Here is a 9629-nt window from a genome sequence, read left to right as displayed (position 1 = left end):
AAATGTAAATGAGTATGGATACGAATATGGATATGGATATGGATGTATGTACACGGTTACGCATTAGAAATGGAAGGTCCCTATGAAAATCAAGTAAGTGTTTATGACGATGGTTCTGTTACCTCCCATCTTATGCTATTTCTTATGTCGTCTATTAAGCTTTCATAATGATGTTGATCATGCTTTACATACTCAGTACATTCTTCATACTGACGTCCTTTTTTTTATTTGTGGGTATTTAACGTTATGCCCGCGGAGGTGGGGAGACGGAAGCTTGATCCATAGCTTTATCACTCAGGAACTACATAGTGGAGCCCCATTTCATTCGGAGCTACAGTTTTGGTATTTATTCTTTTGTGTACGTACTTATGGGCATGGCGGGATCCTGTCCCACTTATATGATATGACATACTTTCCTTAGAGGCTCGTAGACATGTGTATATGGTTAGATGTATTTAGCCTTGTCGGCTAATATTTTGGATATTATTTTGTTAGCCTCGTTGGCTTATGTACATTGTTGTGGGCATAGTTGTTGACGGTGATATAAATGTATTGTTTCCCAATGGAAATAGCATGAATGATGGATAGAAAGTATGATTTAGCTATGTGGCTCACCTAGATATAAATGTGGATGTATTGATAAGAGGTGCCCAGGTGGAGTTGTGGCAGAATTTTAAAATCATCAACCTCCGGTTGGGTCGTGACATCTTTCACCATATGATCTCCTAGCGGATCAATGTGAGTACGTTCGAAGTCTTTGGATCATAGACCTATCATAGCCAATCGTACGCAAATTCTGCTGAGCTTGAGCCCTTGGAGTATGCACAAGTCGATACTCTTGAATCTCCCACACAATCTGCAATCTCCGTATTCATATGGGAGTATCTTATCATTTTTGGTTGCTGATTTCCTTTCGCTTGATTTATGAGCAAATCGAGAGTCCGTTACTGCGGGCTCTTATGTTCATGTCCGATGCCATCCTGAGGCCAAGGATACATGCTTCGTATTCCGTATGTTATTGGTACATCTAAAAAGTTGAGTTACTGCCATCGAATAGTGTTGCCCTATTTACGATATGCTAACACTTGGATGTACGATCTTTATAATTGTTGCTCCATCAAAGAACAGTCTCCAGCCGGAGTATATTCTGCCACCTCTTCTTCCATAGCCATCACTTTCTCATCTGGGAAGAAAGTTCGTACTGGTTCAAGTTCGTTATTGATGGGACTTTCTGCCAGCAGGTCAGCTAGGGCTTGTCCTTTGATTGCCTTTTGTGCTGCGTATACGATTTCGAATTCGCTCAGTAGCATCTGCCATTTAGCTAATTTTCCTATGGGCATTGGTTGCCAAAAAATGTATCTTAGTGGATCCATTCTGGATATGAGGTGAGAGGTGAACACCGATAGGCAGTGTCTTAGCCTTTGGGTAATCCAAGTTAAAACACAACAAGTTTTCTCTACGAGCGTAGACCACGCCTCGCAGGAAGTGAACTTCTTGCTCAAATAGTAGATGGCATGTTTCTTTTTGCCCTCTTCATCATCTGAAGGCGTTACCCGAAAAGCATTTTTAAATCTTGGAAGGTACAGTAACAGAGGACTCCCTTGCCTGGGCGGCACCAAGACGGGAGGATTAGAGAGGTATCTCTTGATTTTGTCAAATTCCTCTTGGCATTCTTCCGTTCGATTTATGGGAGCTTCTTTCTTGAGCAACTTAAGGATGGGCTCTATGATCACAGTTGACTTGGCTATGAAACGTCCAATGTAGTTTAACCTTCCTAAGAAGCTCGTGACTTCTTTCTTAGTTTTTGGAGGCGGTAACTTCTGAATTGCTTTGATTTTGGCAGGATCTAGTTCAATACCCCTACAGCTGATTATGAATCCTAGCAACTTACCTGCAGGCATTCCAAATGTACACTTTGCACGGTTCAGCTTTAGATTGAATTTGCGAAGTCCGTCAAAGAACTTACGCAAGTGCACGGTATGCTCCGAGCTTTCCCTTGATTTTATGATGACATCATCCACATAGACTTTAATCTCTCGATGCATCATATCATAGAACAGGGTAGTCATAGCTCTCTGGCGCCAGTATTTTTGAGGCCAAACGACATTACCCTGTAATGGTAGACTCCCCAAGGGGTGATAAAGGCTGTCTTTTCAGCGTCTTCTTTGCTCATGAGTATTTGATGGTACCAGGCAAAACAATCCACGAATGACTGCAGCTCATGTTTAGCGCTTGATTGTCTATTAGAATGTGGATGTTCGGGAGAGGAAAGTTGTCTTTCGGATTGGCCCGGTTGGGATCTCGGTAGTCTACACAGATTCGTATCTTTTCGTCCTTTTTGGGTACTGGCACTATGTTGGCCACCCAAGTGGGGTAGAAACTTACCTCCACTATTTCATACTTGATTTGTTTCTCTACTTTGTCCTTTATCCTGATACTCATGTACGCTTAAATGTTCGCGGCTTTTGCTTAACTGGGGAAAAACCCTCCTTAATAGGTAATAGAGGGACACTATTTCAGTGCTTAATCCCGGTATATCTGCGTATGACCAGGCAAAGACGTCCACATATTCCTTTAACAAAGCTATGAGCTCTTCTTTCTGTGGAGCTTTCAAGTGAACACTGATTCGTGTCTCCTTGACATCCTCTTCGTCACCGAGGTTGATCACCTCAGTTTCATCCATATTCGGCTTCTTCTTATCTTCTAATTCTTCCAACTCTTCCACCAGTCCTTCTGGCATCATTGTCGATTCATCGCACTTCTCGTATTCCTGTTGGCTGTTTACCTCGTTCGTTACACGACACGTCATGACATTTTTTATTATTTTATTATAATTACTACTGAAAAGGCAATGATAAGTAAATTTAGGTTTATTATCGTTTGTTACACGTGGTTAGTTAGAAAATTTCATTAGTATGATCTGATAAAAGTAGCAGTTTTATGCAGATCGAGGCTTTTCATTAATTCAAGAGTAATTGATTACAAACTGTGGTCCTGGTTAGGAACAACGTTGGACCATTTCCATTTTTAACATCATGAAGTAATTTAGAAAAGGTGATCAGTCAGGCCTCAGCCGATGTCCCGCTTTTAGCAAAAGTTTTAAGGAAAATCGATCTCTCTACCGAGGAGCCAAGAGGGGAGTAGATGTCCAATTGTTTAAGCTCTCTCCTAGCCTCAGACTGCGTATGGTGGGCATCTTCTGACTCTCTTCAATGATCACGTAGCATCTCTCTTCTTGGAACAGCAACTCGAGACCCCCATCGGCATCTTTTTGGAAAATGACTGGTACAGACCCGAAATTGGATGGGGTAAATTCCTTGTTCTGGGCTCTCTTTTGATTGCCCTCGTGAGCTCGTCTTCGCTGGGAGCATACCCTAGATCGAAGTGATAATTTTCTTTTGGGATTGGCACAGGCTCTGTTACCCCTTCGAGGTCCCTTCCTAGACCCTTTCCTTTTTCAAAACCACTTCTCAGCATGGTGGAAGCGATCATTTTGTAGACTTCTAGTATGGGTTCATCGACCTCTTCTTCCGCATAAGTGGCCCCAACGTATTCCACCACATGAAAGTTTGATAAGTGAGAACTCCCCTCGATCACAGGAATGATGTTGTAAGGATACTTGAATATCTTTCTCGGTAACGACTATAATTTCTGTCCACTGACATTCAAATTTATGGCACAGTGCGAGTTAACGGGACTACGCTGGCGGAGTGCATCCAAGGTCTTCCCAGGAGTATATTGTAGTTGGACGTGATCGCCATGACTTGGAATTCTGCTGTGAAAGAGGCAGGCCCAACTTTGATCTGTAGATCTACTTATCCCAAGGAGTCACTTTGGGATCCATCAAATCCTTTGACGTTCGTAACGCTCGGGTGGATTTTGCTCATGTCATAGCGAAATTTTGTGTTAATGCAGTGATGGGCAGATATTGAGGCCTAATCCATTATCCACAAGCACTCTCCCTACTGCCTTGCCACCGCATTCCACGGTGATGTTAAGAGCTCTGTGGTGGGAGGTTCCTTCTGCTAGCAACTCCTCTTTTGTGAAGCAAATTTTGTGTTCCCCGATGATGTAGGCTACCAAACCAGCCAAGTCCTCACTGCTCGTACCAGTTGGTACGTGTGCTTTATCCAACACTCTCATGAGGACCTGCCTGTGTGACAGGGAGCTAGCTAGTAATGACAACACCGATATTTGTGCCGGTGTCTTCTTCAAATGCTTAAAGATGGAGTAGTCTTTTGGTTGCATGCGCCGCCAGAAATCTTTAGCTTCTCCTTAGATTATTGCCCTCTTTTGGGTGTTTTTTTTTCCTCGTAACATTCTGAGCCAACTCTTCAGGAGTGTAACATCTCCCTGAGCATGTCATGCCTTGAGCCATGGCTGCTTGTACAGTGATTGGCTCTTTGGGTGTGAGGGAAATTTGTTGTGTTATCACGGGTGCTGGGACCGAGGTCCTAAACCTTGATATAGCTTTTGTGGCTCCCGGTGCTAGGATCAAAATCTTGAAATTGGGGCGCTCCTGGAGTGTGAGGGAGGCTACTGTTTATTCCAAGGATTCGACTGTTTTGGGGACAATACTCTGCAAGCTTCCCAGTCCTCATCCCTCTCAATCATGTGGACTCCGTTATTTTCATGATTGGGTAACGGGTTTGTATTCACATTGGGAGCCGCGATATTCAAGATGATTTCCCTTTTGTCGATCAAATCTTGGATTTTGTGCTTGAGATTTATATAGTCTTCTGTATTGTGCCCATTTCCCCCTGAATGATAAGCACAAGTACGATCGATACTGTAGGAACTGTTCCCCGACTATCTTTGGTTTTGGAGGGACATGGATCGAACTGCGGCGATAGCCTTTCGAAGAGTGCGAGCCCTAGGCTCGAGAAGTGTTGTGAATTCTCTTACTGGCTTTATCTCAAAAGCAAGATGTGGAGCATTGTATGTTAGGGGTAGTGGTTGATTTTGGTAATTCTGAGGTGGTTGATATGCTTGTGGTGGGTTATTTGGTAGTGGGCGGTAATTTTATTAAGGTGGTGGTTGATAGGTTTGCTATGGTGGTGTCTGGTAAGCGGGAGCAGACACACGGACAATAGGCGGGGCCGTGTAAGCTGGCACAGTGATGGTGAACCTTGGTTGTGTGTAACACATCGGTGTGGAGTAATTTATGGCGGGCGTAGTTATGTGGGAGGATTGCGGTTCTTTTGGGCTTGGGATGTGGGATATGCTTGCCACATCCTTTTTCTTCTTGTAGAAGATTCCCGCAGTAGCTTGTCCAGATGCCTTATTAAAGATACTAACTATTTTCCCGGATTTGAAACCATCTTCTATGGCCTCAACCATTTTGACCATCTCAGCAAATAGTCTCCCAGCCATGGACAACATTCTTTCATAGAAATCGGGCTCTTGGGATCTGATGAACACAGAGACTAGCTCTCCCTCACACATCGGTGCCTGCACATGGGCTGTCTCGGCCCTCCACCTACTGGCAAACTTCCTGTAATTTTCTGTTGATTTCTGCTTGACTTTTTCAAGGTAGTAGTGGTCGGGTACTGTTTCGACATTAAAGCAAAATCTCTCCATGAAGGATTATACCATGTCCTCCCAAGTGTGCCATTGGCACATACCTTGATTTGCGAACCACTCAGCGGCTTCTCCGGTCGGACTACGACTGAATAGTCGCATAATCAAAGGTTCATTTTTCTTCACTCCGACTAGTTGGTCACAGTAGGACCGGAGGTGTGCCTTGGGATTCCCTATCCCCTTAAACATTTCAAATTTTGGGATTTTGAACCCTTTTGGTAAATCCAAATCTAAATGCATGCACAGGTCATCATATCTCAGACCTGTAGCCTTCCTTGCGGACCTATTAGATTTTTCCAGCAACTCTTCCATCTTTTTCTCCATAGCTTTGTCACGCTATCCTGTTCGGCTCTCCAAGCCTTCTCCATTTCTTCATAATGATCTAACTCTTTATGCCCTGGGGAGAATTCATTTGGGATGTTGGGAGTGAAGAATAATACTTGTTGGGTGGTATGGTTGAGCAGGGTAGTGGTTGTCTACCCAGTTGGTGGAGCTGTAGCATGTACTTGGTTTGCCGGATTGACGACTATTATCCGGGGAACCTGGTAAGAGGGGACTAAGTGAGTAGTCCCTGGGAATTAGGTGTATTTTGTTGGTGGTGGGGTGTGGTGAGAGGGACCAGCATGGCTAGGGTTGGTGAAGTTTAGTGGAGGTAGGATGGTTCTTGGTAGATATATAGGAAAGTGATCAGGTATAGGGGAGCTCAGCGAAGGGAAGGGAGGAGGAGGCCTCATTTCCTCTGTTGAGGCATCGTTGTGCCATTGGTTGCCTAAGTCCTGGCCACCTTTTCTTGGAGGGCCGTAACGACAGTCAGTAATGTTACAATCATATCTTCCTGAGATGATACCTCCTGTAGGTCTTGGGTATCTCCATCACGAAGAGCGAGCTCATTTTCGTTATCGGGTGTACCAGTCATTTTTTCTTTTCCTTTATCTGAGAGGGATGCTAACACGGCTTTGGATCTCGTGAAGTATGCCAGATTTTGGTACTACGCTAATCGCCCTCGTTCTATAATACAAGAATAACTCAACGGTAAACAAAGTAAGTTTCTTGACATAAAATATAAAGACAAGATATCACATATTGATATTTAAAGCGCACATAGCACATAAAGTCATATATTGAAGCTTGAATACTTTTGATCCTTTGTTCTAAAGGTTTGGACGTTTATGGGCCTTTGATGTTTGAGTGGATCTTGGTCCAATGGGTTTTATGATTGACTTACTTTGGCAAACCCTTTCCTGTTACAAAATTTAAACAAATGAGGGGGGGGGGGGGGATTATAATTTATATTATATAGGGACCGAGTCTTACATAGACTGCCTACATATCCCACCAGGGGACATCAGGCCCTATCATAGTTCGTTTTACAAAAGAAGGATATATACTTTTTCTAAATATTCTTTGGGCTAAACCTAGCTAAAGACATCCCCAGACCAGGCCCGGCTAGGGCTTCCCGCGTATGCCTCCATAGAGACGTCAGGTCGACACGGCTCCTTACAATATTTATGGGGAGGGGGTAAGTTTTTATGTGCAAAAATGGGGACACCTAATATCTACCAAAAATATAGCTCCGCGAGTCGTTGTCCTTACGAACTCGCTCTCTTATTTCCCTTTCTTCTCAGTACTGTGGTGGGAGGATGACCAAGATCTCTTAAATCGATCTTGTGCTCGAGCTCGAGCTTGAATGCGTGGCACTCTTTTATGTCGTGCCCCATAGCTCCTGTATGATACATGCAAAACTTGTTCCTGTTGGGCCCCAGTGGCGCGGGCTCGTGGGCAGGTTCCACTAGTCTAATCTTTCTTAAAGTAGCCAAAGTTGAAAAGATGCGGGCGTATGATTCCTCAAAGATCGTGAAATCATATCGCCAGATCTGAGTACTAGCGATGACTCCTTCTCCAGGGATAATAGGGTCATGGACTAGTAGGGTGTATGGCCCCCACAAAGTCCCAATGATCCTATCATCATTCAAGCTACAAATTCTTCTCCTTAATCCTAGATACTCATTCAGGGTATGACCCGCCTGGTTGCGGTGAAACGGGCACCTTTTGTATGCATACACTAACTCGGGCGGCGACAACCTAGCCCTAGTGGTGTAAGACACTCCTGTGGTGACCATCCTTTTGTATATTTTCTTGCAGGTGACGGGTCGTGGGGCCACTCTGAACGGGAAGGAATGGGCTTTCAAGGCTATGCCCCACCAGGCTGGTTCGGAAGGGCCTACCCTCCCAAAATTCTCTGACGCCATAGTAGAGGCCGCAGGTACCATCATGGGTGAGGGTGCATAGAAGTCAGACCCCTCGTCGGTTGGGGTATAGTAGTCAGATTCATCATTCACATCATTCTCTTCTTTTTAGAACTTGGGGAACATCTCAAATGGTTCCTCTTCTCCCTCGACCTCTATGTCGACAGGCTCCAATTATTCTCCCTCCATATCTTGGGGCTCTTCTTCTTCCTCTTCTGGTTCTTCTTCCTCTATGGGTTCTTCCTCCTCAATGGGTTCGGAGGCTTCCTGTTGAGGCTCCCACTCTTTTTGTGGGTCTGATTCCATCACCCACGGGTTTGATTTGGCTCCGTGATTTTCATTCACTCCTTCGGGAGTCCCTTCTCTCGGCGTCACAGGCCTCTTCTCTAAGGGTATATAGTTTAGCACCAATTCCCTTACTTCTTCTGGGACATTCCCATGATATTTCTCTTGGGGTATGCCCTGCGCGGGTTCCCAACCATCTACAGCAATCTATCTACTTCCTCAATTTTCCTCCCTATTTTCTGGAGATGCTTTTCAATCTGTAGCACCTTATCTCTCAGCATTTCAGTTGTCTCTCCCAGAGTTTGCGTTTCTTGTTCTCCTTGATTTGCCATTGTACATCAACCTTTAGTGGAAATAAATTCGGGTAAGTTTTAAGCTTTGTGGTTTTTCTTTGGGTATGTGGTTTTAGATCATCGGATCAAATGTACTCAAGCTTTAATATATGATAACACACATAGCAAATAGGCATGTGAAGCATGTAGCAAGTATTCATGTAATTTGCATATATTTATACTATTCGCGTTCCGAAGGCCTTTTTGAGTTAAGGCTCTCTTAATCGTTTGAAACATGCAAGTGTCATTTGTGAAGATGAACCATTGCCCCGAAAAATCATCATTATTTAATAAATAATAAAAATATCTTCCCCGAACGGATTACATAGATGATGAAGCCGACATGTGGCTTGATATAAAGCAATAAATTAGCAGGGTTCTCCTCCGGCGGTGGATGTCGAGGCCTGGCTTGTCTTGGCCTTCTTGACCCTCCGAAGGGTGGTTTGAATCCGAAGTCGTGCTTGGTACATCTCCATCCTGATTATCACCAGATCTATTTCTTCTAAAATCTTGGCCAAATACTCATCTGTGCTTTCCAAACATTCCTTCAAACGCTCTACTTCTCAAGCATCATGAGGAATTGTGGGCCTTGGGATGGATGCACAGGTCAAGTGTCCCCGCAGCCACTCATGATACCCTGGGTCACATCCTGCCTCGAACCTATCTAGAGCTAAAGTATCTGGGCCCCAACTCACACGACCATTCCACTCTCTGAGGATCACCCTGATGTTCTTGATTTTCTGCTCTGTGTGCTCAATGATGAACTGCTCAAGATTCCCTACCTGAGGTTTCACTTGCCTTCTACCAAATTGCCTTAAAACCCGAGATAGATAATAAGGACTGATTCCTCGAACCCCTGCTAATGGCACAAAGGGACAATTCTTACCCCGAACCACCACAATTTCGGATATGAAGTCAGGAGACATCCACTGGACCCTATCTTCGGTCAACTCCTTAAAGAAGCAGGCCCACGGCCCTTTGGACATGTAACCAAGGTTCGGATAATAATTTGTAAGGCGGTCTATCCTGTTGTGGTTGCTCATATACCGGACTTCTTTAGCCATGTTAATGTGTTTGATAATACACCATTGTAATAATGTTACACCCTTGTACTTTTAGAGAAACACTTATCAAATTCTAACGTGAGTATGTTGAGCGATGGCTAAGTAAAACAACTTGGGAATAT

General features: G+C 44.1%; 1 protein-coding gene across 1 annotated transcript; it reads right to left on the bottom strand.

The window, feature by feature from the left end:
* Positions 1-8000: 8000 nt before the first annotated feature.
* Positions 8001-8443, bottom strand: LOC132066547 (uncharacterized). The gene is made up of 2 exons (XM_059459844.1): positions 8378-8443; positions 8001-8288 (listed from the first exon to the last, which is right to left on the bottom strand). The coding sequence occupies exons 1-2, from the start codon at positions 8441-8443 to the stop codon at positions 8001-8003; spliced, it is 354 nt and encodes a 117-aa protein (XP_059315827.1).
* Positions 8444-9629: the final 1186 nt, after the last annotated feature.

This window comes from Lycium ferocissimum, chromosome 8, assembly GCF_029784015.1.
Source record: "Lycium ferocissimum isolate CSIRO_LF1 chromosome 8, AGI_CSIRO_Lferr_CH_V1, whole genome shotgun sequence".
Taxonomy (NCBI): domain Eukaryota; kingdom Viridiplantae; phylum Streptophyta; class Magnoliopsida; order Solanales; family Solanaceae; genus Lycium; species Lycium ferocissimum.
The sequence above is the reverse complement of the archived record's forward strand: the minus strand, read 5'-3'. Positions and strand labels throughout refer to the sequence as shown.